This window comes from Anabrus simplex, chromosome 9 (genome assembly GCF_040414725.1).
Source record: "Anabrus simplex isolate iqAnaSimp1 chromosome 9, ASM4041472v1, whole genome shotgun sequence".
Taxonomy (NCBI): domain Eukaryota; kingdom Metazoa; phylum Arthropoda; class Insecta; order Orthoptera; family Tettigoniidae; genus Anabrus; species Anabrus simplex.
Window position 1 is genome coordinate 116,244,598 of NC_090273.1, and position 19,481 is coordinate 116,264,078.

At 38.1% G+C, this 19,481-nt stretch overlaps 1 protein-coding gene across 1 annotated transcript in view; it reads left to right on the forward strand.

The window, feature by feature from the left end:
- The first annotated feature begins 619 nt into the window (after window positions 1–619).
- Mulk (acylglycerol kinase-like protein Mulk) overlaps window positions 620–19,481 on the forward strand; it is a 40,719-nt gene continuing 21,857 nt past the window's right edge. Inside the window, exons 1-5 of the mRNA XM_067154031.2 lie at window positions 620–902; window positions 989–1,102; window positions 2,613–2,784; window positions 11,099–11,308; window positions 15,364–15,673. Coding sequence (XP_067010132.2) covers window positions 793–902; window positions 989–1,102; window positions 2,613–2,784; window positions 11,099–11,308; window positions 15,364–15,673 — 916 coding nt within the window. The 5' untranslated portion in view covers window positions 620–792. The remainder of the gene's footprint in view (window positions 903–988; window positions 1,103–2,612; window positions 2,785–11,098; window positions 11,309–15,363; window positions 15,674–19,481) is intronic.

Genomic DNA, 19,481 nt, shown 5'->3' on the forward strand with positions numbered 1-19,481 from the left:
ATCTAACAATGCCTCAATCGGAAGAGAACAAGAGTTGACCAAGAGGGGTCAGATAGGAAAGTATTAATTAGTGTTAATAGCCTGAGGGGGTACCATTTTAGTCACCTCTTACGACAAGCAGGAGATACCGAGGGTGTGTCCTATGCCCCCACTCACAACAAGGTTTCAAAATATACGTTTATAGTTTGCTACACTCACTCTTTTCACGCTTTTCAACGTTTATCGCTACCTTCATTCTTCGAAGCGTCGGACTTCTCATCTTTCCTCTATTTATCGAGTTCACAGGGGACTGAATATCAAGTCGTATTTGCTCTTAAAAGTCTAATACACGCAATTTATGGGGTGTATGACAGGCCTACATAAAAAGTTTTCAATAATATGAATTACCGGTACCGGTACTTTTAATGTCACCAAATGTGACCAATTAGTACTAACTGTTGTATAAAAAGGAAAATTAATACACTTGAAAAGGTGATATCGAATAGAATGAAATCAAATTATACGTCCCTCCAGTAAAATGCGTAAAAAAAGAATAGCCAACTTACAAATCAAAATGAGCCCAAATGTTAACAAATGACTTACGCCGTAAACAAATCCTATTCTCCTTCATCTACGGCACGGAAGGGAACAGTTGGAATGAGGTTATGTTTAGAGTGTGATATAACATCAGTGTTTTACTCTAACCATTGCAAACTTGTATTGTCAGCCGGATCACATAAAGACAATGCTCTCGTATATGCATCCTAGAGTGCACATAATTATTTAGTTAATTTGTAATTCGCGTTAGGAATCATGTCGAAAATAGTAAAACTAGTACAGACCCTACGAAATAATTGGAAGAAATCTGTGTTTGGAGCGGTAGCACTAACGTATGGTGTTAATTATGGGATAAATAAATATAAGTAAGCATCCATGTGTGGGAATTTTGTCAAAATTGCTTAAACTAGTAGAATACAGTTGATAGATAACCTCACTTTTTTTGTCCTAGTACGGAGCAACTTATGATTGCCTACTGCCAGGAAGCTGTTAAGTTTGGTCATGAGCCTGCTGGACCTCGGCTTCGACATGTCCTTGTAATCCTGAATCCGACAGCGAATAGAAGGTAAAGTTACGACGATATGAAGAAGAAAGAAGAAAAAAAAAAACTCTTGAGAATTTGGCATTTGTAAAATTTAAATTTGGTACCCCATAGGTGGGATAAAGTAATCAAAGAAATCAAATCTGAATTAGTGTGAACATAAAGTGTCGTTTCCTGCAGAATAAAAATGTGTTGAAGAATTGTGTAGGAAAAGATTGTCATGCTATGTTTTAAAAGTTGTAAAAGTGTAAATCCAGCTAGGAAGTCATGAGTAGGATGAGGTCGACATGTTGAGATTATAATGTCCTGAAGTCACTTTATTATAATTGCATCCACTGATGAGTTTTTTGACACTGTCCAGGATAATCGAGCAACTGACATCTAGCAATAACAAACGCATTAACTACTGCTTTAACTTTACATGACATCCATTTAATCAGGTTGTTCAAAAACTCATTCTTTAGGCCTTGTAATATACATTTCATACGCTAACAAAATACGTTAACGCTGTTAGTTGTGTGAGAAAGGCCTTTACGATAGCGAACCAACTTTAGATGACAAGCTCACTAATACATTACCTGAGGAGAATTTATTTAATTTCACTGTAAATTTTCTATTGCTGGAAATGTGTAAATGTAACACACTTGTGGAAGTTACCTGAAGATATTTCATTGTAAGATTTTGTTATGACCGTCATATTAATTTCCAATGTTGCTTTACCCAATTACAGGAGATGGTTTAGGCCAATTATTTTTTCCAGATACTTCATGATATAAACATTGTGTATTTTAGAGCTCTGTTAACTATCCTCTCTCTAACAGTCCGATATGGAGTTTTGATCCTTATTTTGAACAGTAAGTAAACCCATACAGGTACCATACCTCAGAGTTGTTGAGAGACTTTCTAAAAAAAAGAAAAAAAAAACTGAACTGATATAGAATATGGTATGAAGCTGGATTAAATCTATCAAATACATACTAAGTCTAGATGATACTTTGAAGGTCCATTGTTTTTAATGAATTACACTTCTTTTGCTATTGATTTTTTATGGTAAATAATTATTACCTTGGAACAGATGTGCAGGTTGCTTGAAAAACCTGCACCAGGCCTCTCCGGAGGCCATTATAATTAGGTGTACTTTATTCTTGAAGAACACAACAACCAGCATTTTATCTGTTAGACCTACTCTGAGAAACTGATTCCTGGGATGGGAACATTTATTTAATGTGTGTTGCCAACATTATTATGAATGTGCTAGATTACTGAACAGCTGGATTATGAAGATTGTACTGTATATGTGTTGTTTTTCGTTGTAATACAAGGCTATGATATTAGCCTATTGATGCTCAGATGGTGTGGAATACTGTGGAAAAAAAAAAAGGAGGACACTCAGTATTTTCTGTAGCTTAATTTTTCATGCCTACTGATAAATATTTATGTGTAGAAACTGAGTGTAAGCTCACACATTAAGGTTCTATTATGTACACAGATACCTAATAAGAACTTCAACTTAGGCATCTTTTTTATTTTCTAGGAAAGCAAAGAAAAATTTTGAAAAATTTTGTGCTCCTCTGCTACATCTCGCTGGCATATCTGTGGATATCATACAAACCGAGTTTGAAGGACAGGCTCGTTCTTTAGCAGAAAAGGTGGAAGACTCTGTGGATGGTGTTATTGTTGCAGGAGGTGATGGTACTCTGTCAGAGGTATGTTATAAAATCCTTTATTTTTGAATTTAAGGCTCCAATCTTTTATTCATTCATTCGTTCCTTTAATTTATTGTAACTGAAATACGTATTGAAATTGGAATGGTATTGTCAATTATGCATTCTTTCTCTACACATGTTGAAATAAATATTTGGTACAGAGTATTGAAAAACTACATAAAATTTGTACGTACCATAATTTTGCTCATTTCAAATAAAGGCTGGGCTAGAAACTTTATATAAATCCTGGAACAACGTTCTTATTTACTGCAGTAAATAACAATACACTCTTATAGAGACACGTGTAGTTATAGAAGTCTGGTAGGCTGTTATGATCTTTCACCTGAATCAACTCATGCATATCGTCAGCAATAATGTTAAATCCATTCCTCTGTTTTGGTTGAGTAATATTGAGCTTTCAAGAATAAGATGCCTTAACAGCCTGATTAAAGAATATGGACAAACACAGTTCTCCCTAACCAGCAGGATGCAGGTGCCTAAAATTAGGATCACCACCAGTTCTTCTGTAGAAACTATAATGGAGTGGCAGAATGACAGTCTGAATGGAGCAGTGCAGCTCTGAAGGATTGACAGATATTGTTTAATACCAAGCACCCTCCTGGTTCTGATCTCCTACAAAGAACTTGTGTTGCCTTGAAGACGATCCTAAACAACCACGGACAATTTGTTTCACTGCTTTATAGGCGGGACATGTGAACTGTTCCCAACTGTTACTGCAGTGTAGTGCATCAAACTATGTACCACATCATAGCAGAATATTCCAGGTGAACATACTCTGGATGACGAGGATTTTGTGAGAATATATGTAGAGGCCAATACAGTGAATGGACATACTGGATATATGCCTGTGAAATCCGTAGGGCTAAATGGGTTATTTCAGTGGTTTACTCCAATAGTTTATCATAATTGTTTGTATAGTGTGACATTCTTGAGCACTCTTGTTGCAAGCTTGTGTCGAAACCAGTCCCAAACCAAATTAAACATGTTGTGACAAAAGTTTGTGCAACTGTTTATCATGTATTGAATAGGTGGAACCTCTCTCTTTTTAACGTCACACTGCTTATGATCTCTACAAAAAATTATCTTCATGGAAAAGTGTTACATTTCACTTCAACAATTGTAAATTATGCTGTATCCTTCAAGATCCTTTTTAACCCCAAGATCTAATATATTGACTTCAAAGCTTGAAGCAAGAGCGTTCAAGAACATCACACTGCGTATGATCTCTACAAAAAAAATTATCTTCATGGAAAAGTGTTACATTTCACTTGTATCCTACAGTTCTTTTAACACTCGCAGCAAGAGTGTAAAAACTACATGAAATTCAATTGGTCACTTCACTTCTTCATGAAAGTGTTATATGTGTTACAGTTATCCTTTAATGTGTGTTTTTGTGTATTGATGATTGTATACTTCTTGCAATATTTTTTCTATCGGCTGATGATGACGTAAATATGTGTCGAAACTGGTCCCAAACCAAATTAAACATGTTGTGACATAAGTTTGTGCAACTGTTTATCATATATTGAATAGGTGGAATCTCTCTCTTTTTACCATTGTGTCAAAAAAATAGATAAAATAATTTGGGTTATTTCTCTTGTTAAAAACTTATTTGATTTTCCAAATTAAGCATTTTTTCTCAGCGTCATTTATGGTGGTATTCCCAAGGGGTGTACTTTTTTCTGAAATATTAATAGTATTATGTATTAACAAGATCTTTTTTTCATTTGAATATGTGTTAAATTGTTTACATGTTCATTTTTTTAATAATTTGCCTACAAAATCACAAAGAAATAGTCTGAACCCTGTTAGATAGGCCCTTGCTGATAGGCTGAATGCAAGAGAGTCAGTTCTGCAGAAAATTATACAATTTTCTTATTAATCATGATACTTGTGTGATATTTTGGTGTAATCAGTACATTATTGACATCACATTTTAAGTAATGGAAAGGAACAAACAAATGGCATATGTCACATATACAGCCAGTATCAGATAATTTGACACACAGTCCAAGGGAGCAAGACAGAAGGACAAGCTAAGTCCTCTGTGTACATGCTGTGTTGTGTACTACACGTGGTGGAAACATTTGGTTGGAATAGTGATCAGTCTCTCCTCAGCGACTGTATTATCTGCACACTTTATCTTGGTGCATTTGTGTACGGGGGTGAGGAGTAAGGAGGGAGCTGTCCTGGTATCGATAGTGCTACCTGGTGCTGCCAACTGAATGAAAATAAAATCTGAATTGAATCGAGAATATGATCTATCGATATGAAATTTCTAAACCGTTATCATCTTAAGCCAACAACTATGTCACATACACATTATATAACATTATAAAACATTTCTCGATGCGAATCTTGTTCCTAGCATGAATTCTATACTTTGGCTTTGTTGTGTAAACAACAACAGTACTAGTACGTAAAGTGTACGCCAGATGTCGCACAACGATGCTTAAGCGATTCATAGTTTGTGTTTCAAAGGTTGCCAGTACAAATCTTGAAGATCGCTGAGGTCGACCGATTCAGCACTAGGGTGTAAATGCACCAAGATAAAGTGTGCGGATAATATACGACTGTGCATAATAAATACATTCATGCAGGAAAACCAACGTTGTGGTTTGTAGCAGGGAATCAGTAGCGGCGATTGAGAATTAGAAGTGGGGGGCCACAAGAATTTATAGACAACAAAAAGTCCTGGATTCAAAGGGATGTCGCGGGGCGGGGGTGTAGACATCAAAATTGAAAGTACCTGATTGCTATAATATAAATAGAAAATACATTTTCCAAAGATTTATCACATCATTATTTACTTTTGATGCTCTCTGAGTGAATTTCGATAGAGGGTTAAGAGGAACTATTTAATGCTGTCACTGAAGCCAGCAGCACCATGGGCTTGAGGTTTAATTTAAAAAAAGACCTAGTGGATGATTATAAACAGGAAAGAAGATGGCATTCGCGGTAATCTTACAGCGATGAACGACATTTTGTGCTTATTTCTGCTAAATATTTTTCTTAATAAAAAGGGGAAGACTTTGCTGAAAAGAGAACAGGATTTGTACAAATTGCTTTTTTTTTTAATAATTCCCAATTTCAGGTGGCTAAAATATAATTTTGTTTCTCCACAGAGTGGAAGAGCAACTCCCCCCTCCCCTCATTGCCGCTACTGCAGGTCGTAAAATGTTGTGAGAAAGGAAAGACCAGGAAATGCCTTCTAGAGCTTTTAAATAACAGTAGTCAAAGACTTGGGCAAAAGCCTGAGTTCATTTAAAGTGATTGATGTTGCGATTTTGATCAGGATTTTGAATAAAATATCAGGCAAAAGTAAGCTATTTTATTTTAACCTGACACAACTCAGATACAAGAAGACTACATTGCTTTGTTAGTCATTCAGCAATACATGCTGTTATCTCTGTGGAAAGAGCAAGAACATGAGATACTCTTGCAGTGATATAGAGGCTCATTCCAAAGGTGTTAATAGTTACTGTAATTAACCATGGTGGACTCTATGCTGAAAAACTTGTTGGCGATCGTTGGACATCATTTATACTCCCTGACCTGAAATGCAATGTGTTGGATATTCTTTTCCTAATGAAATCAGAAAGAGGAAGTCCATGTGATGATTTGCAGTTTCAATTTTGAGTCATAACTCAAACCTTACTTCATCTAAACAACAGATAAAAGAAATATTGTTCATATGAACTGATTAGGAGACTGATCATTTTGATTCCCTAATAGGAGTGGTTTGGTCATTACTGTCTGGAAAAGTTGCACTGAAGTGATTGTTCTACAGTAGCTGTTGATGGCTTGTGGTCTGCATAATTAGCGTTTGTTATTGTGTATGATGTATCACATTAAGGACACCACTAAGGAGTGATATCTGTAGACAGTGGATAGCCACCCTGCCGTCCCAATGAGCTGTCCGTGACTTTATGAACTCGACCAAACTTCAGCTGTGCGGTGGGCATAGCTCAAGTTATCTGATGTGAGCTATAGAGAGTTAGAAACATGAAAAGGAACACACAACAGGACATGCACAAGAGTGAGCAACAGAAAGAGGAGTCAAGGATGGACATGAAAACACAGAAGAATACATATTCAAACACTTCTTCTTCTTCTTCTTCTTCTTCCTGAAACATTTTTGTTTCTCTTTTTGCCCACAGTCTGTTGTTCATCGCTGTCTCCCATTGTAGTCCTCTCCGATTTATGTCATTCTCCACATGATCCCTTCACCTTATTCATGGTCCTCCAGTTGGTCGTATTCCAGATTCTGTCCATTCCAGAGCTCTTCTTGGTACTCTTTCTTGTCCTATTCTTTTGACATGGCTGAACCATTTCAGCCTATTTCTCTCCATAGTTTCTTTCAGGAAGGTTGATCTGTAGCGAGTTCCATATTGTTTCATTTCTTATCTTTTCCTTCCTTGTTTTACCCAAGATCCCTCACAGAAAGCCCATCTCTGTCACTTGTAATCTACTCAGATATTTTTTTGTCCAAGTCCAACATTCAGATCCATAGGTCAATATTGGCAAATGAAACGATTTATATACATACATACATTATCAGCGTTCAGTCTGCAAGCCTCTGAGAATTTACTAAACGTCGCCACAATCCTCGATTTGCAACCAGTGTTGTGGCCTCATTTAGTTCTATACCTCTTATCTTTAAATCGTTAGAAACCGAGTCTAACCGTCGTCTTGGTCTCCCTCTACTTCTCTTACCCTCCATAACAGAGTCCATTATTCTCCTAGGTAACCTATCCTCCTCCATTCACCTCACATGACCCCACCACCGAAGCCGGTTTATGCATACAGCTTCATCCATCGAGCTCAATCCTAAATTAGCCTTTATCTCCTCATTCCGAGTACCCTCCTGCCATTGTTCCCACCTGTTTGTACCAGCTCATTCTTACTACTTTCATGTCTGTTACTTCTAACTTATGAATAAGATATCCTGAGTCCATCCAGCTTTCGCTCCCGTAAAGCAAAGTTGGTCTGAAAACAGACCGATGTAAAGATAGTTTCGTCTGGGAGCTGACTTCCTTCTTACAGAATACTGCTGATCGCAACTGCGAGCTCACTGCATTAGCTTTACTACACCTCGATTCAATCTCACTTACTATATTACCATCCTGGGAGAACACACAACCTAAATACTTGAAATTATCGACCTGTTCTAGCTTTGTATCACCAATCTGACATTCAATTCTGTTGAATTTCTTACCTACTGACATCAATTTAGTCTTCGAGAGGCTAATTTTCATACCATACTCATTGCACCTATTTTCAAGTTCCAAGATATTAGACTGCAGGCTTTCGGCACAGTCTGCCATTAAGACCAAGTCGTCAGCATAGGCCAAACTGCTTACTACATTTCCACCTAACTGAATCCCTCCCTGCCATTTTATACCTTTCAGCAGATGATCCATGTAAACTACAAACAGCAAAGGTGAAAGATTACAGCCTTGTCTAACTCCTGTAAGTACCCTGAACCAAGAATTCATTCTACCATCAATTCTCACTGAAGCCCAATTGTCAACATAAATGCCTTTGATTGATTTTAATAATCTACCTTTAATTCCATAGTCCCCCAGTATGGCGAACATCTTTTCCCTCGGTACCCTGTCATATGCTTTCTCTAGATCTACGAAACATAAGCACAACTGCCTATTCCTCTCGTAGCATTTTTCAATTACCTGGCGCATACTGAAAATCTGATCCTGACACCCTCTCTGTGGTCTGAAACAACACTGGTTTTCATCCAACTTCCTCCCAACGACTGATTGCGCCCTCCCTTCCAAGATGCCAGTGAATACTTTGCCTGGTATACTAATCAATTAGATAACTCGATAGTTGTTGCAATCCTTCCTGTTCCCTTGCTTATAGATAGGTGCAATTACTGCTTTTGTCCAATCTGAAGGTACCTTACCAACACTCCACGCTAATTTTACTACTCTATGAAGCCATTTCATCCCTGCCTTCCCACTATACTTCACTATTTCAGGTCTAATTTAATCTATTCCTGCTGCCTTATGACAATGGAGTTTATCTATTAACCTTTCCACTTCCTCAAGCATAATTTCACCAACATCATTTTCCTCCTCCCCATGAGCTTGGCTGTTTGCAACACCACCATGATGATTTCCTTTTACATTGAGAAGATGTTCAAAGTATTCCCTCCACCTCTCCAGTGATTCCCTGGGATCTATTATGAGTTCACCTGAATTACTCAAAACACTGTTCATTTCCTTTTTCCCTCCCTTCCTAAGATTCTTTATTATTGTCCAGAAAGGTTTCCCTGCTGCTTGACCTAGCCTTTCCAGGTTATTACCAAAATCTTCCCATGACTTCTTTTTGGATTCAACAACTATTTGTTTCGCTCTGTTTCTTTCATCTACGTACCAATCCCTGTCTGCCTCAGCCCTTGTTTGGAGCAATTTCTGATAAGCCTTCTTTTTACGTTTACAGGCTGCTCTCACTTCATCATTCCACCAAGATGTTCGCCTTTTCGCATCTTTACACACAGTTGTTCCTAGGCATTCCCTTGCTGTTTCTACTACAGCATCCCTGTATGCCACCCATTCACTTTCTATATCCTGAAACTGCTTACTGTTTACTGTTCGAAACTTCTCACTAATCATACCCATGTACTTCTGTCTAATTTCCTCGTCCTGGAGATTTTCTACCCTTATTCGTTTGCAGACAGATTTCACTTTCTCTACCCTAGGCCTAGAGATACTTAGTTCACTACAGATCAGATAGTGGTCTGTATCATCAAAAAATCCGCGAAAAACTTGTACATTCCTAACAGATTTCCTGAATTCAAAGTCTGTTAAGATATAGTCTATTATGGATCTGGTACCCCTAGCCTCTCATGTGTAGCGGTGAATAGCCTTATGCTTGAAGAATGTATTCGTAACAGCTAAACCCATACTAGCACAGAAGTCCAGCAAACGCTTCCCATTCCCATTAGCTTCCATATCTTCCCCACATTTACCAATCACCCTTTCGTATCCTTCAGTTCTATTCCCAACTCTCGCATTGAAATCGCCCATTAGCACTATTCTATCCTTGCTGTTGACCCTGACCACGATGTTACTCAATGCTTCATAAAACTTGTCAACTTCATCCTCATCTGCACCCTCACATGGTGAATACACGGACACAATTCTTGTCCTAATTCCTCCCACTGACAAATCTACCCACATCATTTGCTCATTTACGTGCCTAACAGAAACTATGTTGCGTGCAATGGTATTCCTGATAAAGAGCCCTACCCCAGACTCTGCCCTTCCCTTTCTAACACCCGTCAAGTACACCTTATAATCTCCTATCTCTTCCTCATTATCTCCCCTTACCCGAATATCACTTACTCCTAGCACATCCAGATGCATCCTCTTTGCTGACTCAGCCAGTTCTACCTTCTTTCTTCCATAAGCCCCATTAATATTGATAGCTCTCCATCGAATTCCATTTCGTTCGCCAAGTTGTTTCCAAGGAGTCCCTCGCCTGTCAAATGGGAGTGGGACTCCATTACTCCCATAGGTCCGAGGCTTGCTTAAAGTGTTCTGAGCTCGGTAAATTTATGAAGCAGGATACTGCCCTACTTGCACATAGTCCCAGCGAGGATCTCTCCTCTAACGGGTTATGGACCACCAGTGAATTGTATAGTCCTAGCCGTCTGAGCACAAGGAGGGCCACGACTCAGAATATGTCCGAGATGCCCACTCCCATTCCATAGCAACTGGTATCCCGATTCTCAGGACCACTTACTAGGCCACTCAGCCGTTGCCCATGGTTCACGAACTAGGACGTGACTACAGTAAGGTAATCTAATTATGTCTGATACACAGTAATACAGTTTTGAGTAATTTCTTATCCTCTCCAAAATTTCTTCCTTGATGTTTCCTTTCCCAGTTAGTTTGCTTCCTAGGTATTTAAAAGCATCTACTTCTTTAAGAATTTTTCCATTATACTGCTATCCTCAAACAAACCGACTCACTCCACATCAAACCAGTTCCTCTCCTGTCTTGATACATATACCAGTAATTCTATTGGTATTCACATTCACATCAAGTACACAGAAATTATGGTCTTGGTATCTCCAGTTACTAAAATCAATCAACAGCAGGGACATATGAGTGAGACGAATGACAAGAGGTACCATGAAACAGACAGCGAAATTGGGAGTTTTTAGTTTCTACTGTCTACAGAAGGGTGTAAATGCGAATTATTAATTACTTATTGTGATTGAGTTCATTCCTTTGTTACTTTAAGAGGCCCACTTTTTCCATTTCAGACCATCACCGGCATGCTACGCAAGGCAGAACTGGGAGGTGGTAGACGTATTCCAGTCGGTGTACTACCACTTGGACGTACAAACACTGTTGCTAATTCATTATTTGGGAACAGTGAATCCAATGAGGTGAAGATGATGGCAGAAGCTGCTATGGCTGTTGTTAAAGAACTGACAAAACCATTGGATGTAATGAAAATAGAAGTCCTAGAGGTGAGTTAGCATAACTATCATAGAAGAAACCTTTTTCTTCTCTCCCTCCCTTAAAAAAAAAAAAAAAACATTGTCTGCCCCTCATTAATTTCATAGTAAATAGGAATGTGTGTTTTGCTGCACCGACTTTCAACAGTGTAGTGATGTGTGCGCAAATGTGCGAGTGAATGAATGGGATTTTGCAACACACCTTTAAGGAGACAAGCTTGAAGCCATGACCAGATTGTGATGACCAATTAAAAGGTGAGTAACATTGGACATTATTTTTAACTGTTACTTTTCACAGTTACTTCATTATAGCAGTGACAGATGTAGCAGTTATACAAAAATAACTGTTTGTCACACCTCTAGTTGGGAGAAAATTATTTAAAACAAAACACAAGGACAGGGTACCTGAAGATGCTGAATGCAAGCTGTTATAAAGTTGTGACATTTTCATGTCAGTGGAGAAAATTTTGAATACTTGAAATCATTCCCTTCCACATTCTTTTTTTTTTTAAAGAACCTTTCAAGTTTTAATGCAAATTTCTGTACGTGATGTGGCCGCTGAAAACGATTTCTCATTGGAAAGTGAAACACAAGTCGGGTCAAGTGAGAATTTCTGGCCTTTAGCACAATCTGTTAGTTAAAATTGAACCTGTTGTGCACTTTAGATTAAACTGAAATCAAATGATACACTTCTACATATTTTTTCCTTCTCTTGAACTTCGATTGCCATTTTACAGAAATGAGTAAAAATGTATTTTAAACTCTGATGTTCTATAAAACAGGGATGGCGAACCTTTTCCAGGTAGTGTGCCATTTTAAGTCTGGTTTATTATTCTCAGCTGTTGACTGTGCCACTTGTTATTTTCTTTTAAGGAATGGCTACTCCCCCTGCCCACCGATTTCCTTTCTTAATTCCCAATTATGTTTCATAATATGTTATTTATTCATTTAGTGATTTATTTATTTATTTACTCATTTATTTAATATATAACTTGTACATACATTTGATTGCATGTTTCATGGTTGTATTTTGCAAATACATCAAAAATACATTTTTAAGTAGTTATGTTTGGAGAATACCTAAAATTACTTGTTTTATATATAAGCTCCCATTGTAACACACTTCGTTATTAAATATTATTAGATACATACATACATACATTATCATTATAGACTGTTATGCCTTTCAGCGTTCAGTCTGCAAGCCTCTGAGAATTTACTAAACGTCGCCACAATCCTCGATTTGCAACTAGTGTTGTGGCCTCATTTAGTTCTATACCTCTTATCTTTAAATCGTTAGAAACAGAGTCTAACCATCGTCGTCTCGGTCTCCCTCTACTTCTCTTACCCTCCATAACAGAGTCCATTATTCTCCTAGGTAACCTATCCTCATCTGTCCAGTCATTAATCATTGCCCCAGAGGAGTGTGACAGGCTTTGACAGCCGGCACACTTCGTACCCTTGCCGCTAAATGGGGGCTTCATTCATTCCATTCCTGACCCGGTTGAATGATTGTGAATAGGCTGAGGATTTTCATTCTATAAAATGTGTAATTGTAGAGCTAGAGAGATAAACTTTACTTAAACAATTATTTAGAATTGAGTTCCCTGTTGGAAGGGACAAAGAAAAACATAAAAATGATGTTTGCGATATGTGGCATGGTTTCCTGGGCAGGCATCATCACATACTGGTATGTTTAAAATAGCCCTGAGAGGGAGGAAGAACAAATGTTCTGCTAGTGGTTTAACAATACACTAACTCAGAAAGGTTTTCTGTGATGATAGGAAAGGACTAGGACAGGGAAGGAAGCAGCCGTGGCCTCAGTCACGTTTGCCTGGCATGAAAATAGGAGCATGAGGAAAAATATTTTCAGGGCTGCAGATGGTGTAGTTTGAACCCACTATGGTTCAGATTCATTTAAAACTGTGAACCCTTTGACGTGAAACTCAAAGCATATGTTGCATACTTTGAGGGGGAAGAATCTCAGCTGTAAGAAGAGTTGAAATTTTGATGGTGTGAAGTTATCTCTATTGTGTCAAATAAAGATCAAATTATACATAACAATTTTTTTTCTTATAAGAAAGTTTCCATGTCATTAACCCATTCAAGTCACAATGAATAATTTCAAAAAGAGCGGATCCGTATACTCTAAAAACATCACAATTTCGGGCGGTGGGCGGACTTTACATTTTTCATAAGTATTGCTGAAACACCGCTGTATCCATGAAATGGATATATGTTGGGATTATCGCCCTTTTTTTTTTTGCTCTCCAATTTCCAGTCACAATGGTTCTTTTGTGTTACCGGCCGCACGCATTTGGAAGAATCTACAGGCAGCTACAAAGAACGCACGGTTCCAACATTTTACACACTCCACCTTGTTTTTTACAACATATAAGCTTCCAGGACAAATCAACGTGCACCAAGACGCATAACTTTCAACATATTTGACTAATGCCACCAACTATAAACATCGCGACTACTGAAGAAAACATGCTTCTTTAACATTTTTAATAACTCCAACATCTGTAGCTGCCAATAATATCTCCAGATAAATAAACAGCATTACCTGATCTGCAGCGGATCATTATAATACCAATTGTCTTTACATATAATATTTTTATGGATCCATTTTGTTGGAACACTATATATACAAACCTCATTTATTCCAAATCAGTGTACATGTTGTACCGCACATAAACAACATCAATGTAATGTATTTTTAACTAGACATGTGTGGCATACATACCACTGTTTTTGACTATATGCCCATTTTAACAACATTTTAATGTCTACATTAGCAAATATTTTTATTCAAATTTTAACTTCATACTAAGTTTCAATCAGAAGTAATGGGCCTTACAAACTGAATTTAGCTTCTAGGATGTATGCAAGTAAGGTGTTGCATTGATACCTCAATCAGAAATGTTCAAGCCAGTGTTCTGTACTTTCATGTGACTAATCAATAGCCAATTGTGTACATAGTTGAACTTGCCACTGTTGAGTTACACAAACATATGTGTGTTCCATATTATATAACCTAAAAATTGGATGGTAGTAGCAGTAAGGTGATATGTGTCTTCATGAACGATGCACACTAGTCATGCATTAGACATACCAACATTAATGATCAGTCTAAATTAGTCCAAACTTTTACCACTATAGGTGATGTTTTTATGAACAATACAATTTTTATTGCATGTCAACTGAGGATGACCCCCTAGGGGTCGAAACTAGTCTTGACTATTTGACTATATTTACTTGCTTAATGTAAAAAAAATTTGTATTGATAAGGTGGAGATTTGTATATATATTGTTTTTCTGTAAAAAAAAAAAAAAAAAATTTGGAAGAATCTGGCGTGGCATTTTCACTCTCACTTTCTTCAATATTCTGCTAACTTCCACTGTTGCTATCACTATCCGCGAACTTGGATTAATTTTCCAAAACGTCATTATTGCCATTAAAACAATGTCTACACGCATTTTCAATCTCTCGTCGAAATTTCCATGAAACCACTTCTACTGCATAATGAATACTGAATACCAATGAAAATAAACTCTTATTCGACAATTCCAGTGTTGCACAGAAATACAGACAGCAATTGTGTACAACAGTATATGACTCTAGTTCCTTACAGCATGTATTGTTAGAAATTATATTGCAAAGGGTATTTAATATACAAAGATAAGCGAGGCATTGTGTCATTGCGAGCTGAACTCGTAATTTGATTCATGTGCCAAAACACTGCGCGTGACCACAGCTCGTCATATGACGCGAATGGCTTAATGTTTAGGTTGTCAGCATTGTTAAATAAGTAAACTGGTGACATTTGAATAATTGAAATCCATATGCCTGCAAAATTACCAGCAATGAAGATGTATGTCTGCTCTTTGCCCAATAATTATTAAGACTTTCTGGTTATTTACAAGTAGAATATAGGTAATTTATCAATGACAGGTAAAATTGATAGAAAGAAAATAACAGCTAAGGGCCTGTTCCAAGTCGAACATACAAGTACATGAAATGCTATATTCTGTATTATCATTTTATTTATTTTTTCCCTCAGACTGAAGATGATAAACCTGGAAAGCCTGTGTTCAGTTTGGGAAGCATAGAGTGGGGAGCATATCGTGATGCTCATGCAAGACGAGATAAATACTGGTACTGGGATGGTCTGCGCTCTTATGTCTCCTACATCTTCACGGGACTAAAAGGAGAAGATAGTGGCATATGCTGGCAGTGTAAAGCAGACCTTGCTTATTCTATGCCTTGTGCTGGATGTTCCAAATGTTACAACGCTCTACAGGAGAGAGTACCTAAGGAAAGCAAGACAACACGATGGTGGCAAGCTTTTATTAGGAGACCACAACAGATTGGTAAGCATTCAAATATAGTTGAACTCCGTAATATATTCAAGATAACATATTATTTTATTTATATAGCATTGTCCAGCTCCAAGACTAAATTGTTAGCGTACTGGCCTTTGATCCAGAGGGTCCTGGGTTTGATTCCCAGCCATGTCAGGGATTTTTAACCTCCATTGATTTATTTGGATGGCTCGGGGACTGGATGTGTGTGCTGTCTTCATCATAAGGCCCCATCCTCACAGACTCGCAGGTCGCCTATACGGCGTCAACTTGAACCAGGCCCCTTCGGGGCTCACACACAATTAATTAATTATTATACAGTATTTTTAATGTCTTCTCAAGTTATTTCTGTCAGTGCTTAAATTTCATTATCCTGATCTGGCATGGCTTTACACAGAAGCAATTTTGAGTTTATGGTGGTAGACCTTAATAAAGGTCCTTGCAAACACCACTGTCGGCAGCCCTGAAGATGGTTTTCCGTGGTTTCCCATTTTCACACCAGGCAAATGCTGGGGCTGTATGGCTGCTTCCTTCCCATTCCTATCCAATCATCGCTATAAAACTTATCTGTGTAGGTGCGACATAAAGCAAATTATGTGTTTTACTCCTGATGATACACTCAACTCTCGATTTACCGTAATCGGATCAACCGCCTTGCGGCTTAACCGCGATATCAAAGACACTAAAAATGCACGAGTGTTAGGAGTTGCAGTAATGCAGAATTACAAAGGGTCAGGATAATATTTCCAAGTCGTAATAGTAGCAGGAGTGGCACGATATTGAAGTTATTTATCGCTGATGTGTCACCGGCCGTGAGCACCTGCTCTGCTCCACACCGCCTCCTTCTCGGTCATTGTCTTGTTTTTGTTCAGTGCAGTTCAGTTCGCAAACAATGGCAACTAAACGGAAGCGTGTCGTTTTGATAATTCAACAGAAGTCGAATATTGTTCAAAATATAGAACGAGGTTCTACCGTTAAACAGGTGTGTGTCCAATATAACACTGGTGGTTCTACCATGCAGGATATTTTATGCAACAAAGATAAACTTCTATAATTTGTTTGTTCATCCGATGCAAACAATGGTATGGGAAACCAAAAAACTCTGAAAAAATCTACATTTGAGGAGCTTGACCAATGCATGTTGGAGTGGTTTTCACAGCAGCGATCTCAAGGGACTCCAGTATCGGGACCAATCTATATGACTAAAGCTAAGTTTTTCTTTGAAGCTCTTGGGATGGAGGGTGATTTTGATGCGTCATCTGGATGGTTCACACGCTTTAAACAGTGACGTGGCATCTGTGATGTCAGTGTAAAAGGCAACTTGTTTAGTGGAAATACAGAAGCTGTTCAACAGTTCAATTTGGATTTTGAAAAATTTCTTCTGGATGAGGGTTTGGTCCCAGAACAAATTTACAATGCGGATGAGTCTGGCCTGTATTGGAAATGCCTACCAACTCGTACTCTTGCTTGAGTGTTGTGCACCAGGCTATAAAGCATCTAAAGAAAAGACGATTATGACCTGCACGAACGCAACGGGCACTCATAAATCACCTTCACTCGTCATTGGAAAAGAAAGAAAAAAACACGCTCTTTCAAAAGTACAGAGGCAAAAAATTTGCCTGTTGTGTACAAGAACCAAAAGTCTGCTTGGATGAACAGTGAGATTTTTAAACTGTGCTGTCCCCGAAATTCGTAATTATTTAAAGTCAAAGGGACTCTCGGAAAAGGCCGTTCTTTTGATAGATAATGCGCCCTCGCCCCCAAATCAAGCCATTTTAAAATCAGCAGGTGGCAACATTTATGCAAAATTTTTGCCTCCCAGTGTCACTGCAATAATCCAGCCTATTGATCAGGGCATAATATCTGCACTTAAAAGAAATTATCGGTCATCTCTTCTTTAAAGGAGGATTTAAGAGGGCAATGATCTCAAAACTTTTTGGAAGGAATTTACAATTCTCAACGCTATTTATGAGATTCATTCACTTGGGGAAAAAAAAAAAAAAACCCTTGACAATTGTGCGGTCTGGAAACAAAAATCATCCCAGATATTTCTGAAGACGATGGATTTCTCCGATTTGATGAAGACGATACAGTTAGTACAGTGACTGAAGCCATAAAAACCGTCGTAGGTGGAGAGAAAGTTGACGGAGGCAATATTCATCAGTGGTTCAATTGTGCCAGAACAACCAAGAGCTGATAGATGAACAGATTGTTCACAAAGTAAAGGTCAGGAAGGGAGTGGGAAGTGAAAGTGATGAGGAGGGAGAAACAACTGCTCGCACCGCACAAGCACAACAAACATTTAACGCATGGGGCTGCCTTGGCAAATGTCGAGACATTGCTGGAATATCGAGGACCAGCACGATGGTCTCATTTCATTTCCGAAAAACTTGTCTTGTGAAACTTCAGAAGTAAAATAAAGAAAAGGTGTTTCTCGGCACAAAAGCAGAAAACCATGATTGATTATTTTCAGAAACAGTAAAGTTAGGTAGTCTGAATATTTTTCTTTGCCTTATTATTTTCAACGAAAAGTGTTGTTTATTTTTCCATTTATTAATTGTGTTAAGTGCTACTTTTACTGCAACGTATTGGGTAAGTAAATAAAAAACCACAGTAGTATAATTTATTATCATTTTAATTGTACTTTCAGTACGCCTGTTCTATTTTTAACTTTTTGCAGGTTAACCGCGATTTTACTCATCCGGGAAGCCTTAACCCTACATTATCTCGGTTAATCAAGAGTTGAGTGTGTATACATAGCTCAGTGCAGCATTTCTCCAAGCCCTAATGACGCCTGCCTATCAGTTAACTCTTTTCTCCCCATGTGGTATGTAATGTGGTATTTTAAACCATTCCCTGTACTTGTGGCAAGGTTTATATTGGGCAGACTTCGAGAACGATGTGTACTCGCATCAAAGAACATACCAGATGTATCAGACTCAACCAACCTGATAAATCAGCTGTTGCTGACCATGCCCTAACACCTGGTCATGATGTCTTGTTCCAAGAAGTGGATGTTCTTGCCCGTATAAAGCAATATCGCCCAAGAATTATCAGGGAGGCGGTTGAAATACATAAACATCCAGATAATTTCAGCCGCGATACAGGTTACAACCTCAGTGAATCATGGCTACCTATAATCAGAACCATTAGAGAGTAATGCTTTGCTGTTACTATTCATTGTCTCTAGCATTGGGCTAAAATGGTGTCCCCTTTACATCTTTGGGCACCATTTGAAGCTTCCTTGTTGCTTTCTCCTAGCAACCATCAATACGTCGTTTCTCTTCTCTTTTGTCTCCTGATGAAGAAAGGCAAGGTTCCTTTTGAAACGTTGAGTGTGTTTATAATTATTTACACGGCATAAGCCCAAAAATAGAACTCATGAATAGATTTGGAATTGAATCCAGGCTTTTGGCACACACTCCAGTGATTAGAAGTTGTATACCGCCACCTCTCCTACCCTGCCGGCCAACATTTTGGTGGTGAAAATTTTTCGACAAACCGAACTTGAACCGGCTAACCACTGGATCAGACCATATAGATTTCATGCTTTAAATGATCTTGGCCACCTGGCAGGCACAGTTAAGACCGTTGTTTTGAGTAATTCTTCTTCTAATAAAAACTGTCTCGGGCCCATTAAGGGATTTCAAATAAAACTTGAGCTGCTATATTTTCAGTGTAATGAGATAAATGGTAAAATTCAATATGGAACAAAACAGACCATAAAAATGGTCAAGTTAATACATCATAGCTTAACCACAGTGACAAATGATGGGGTAGGGCGACAGCGAAAAAATACGTACTATTCACATGATAA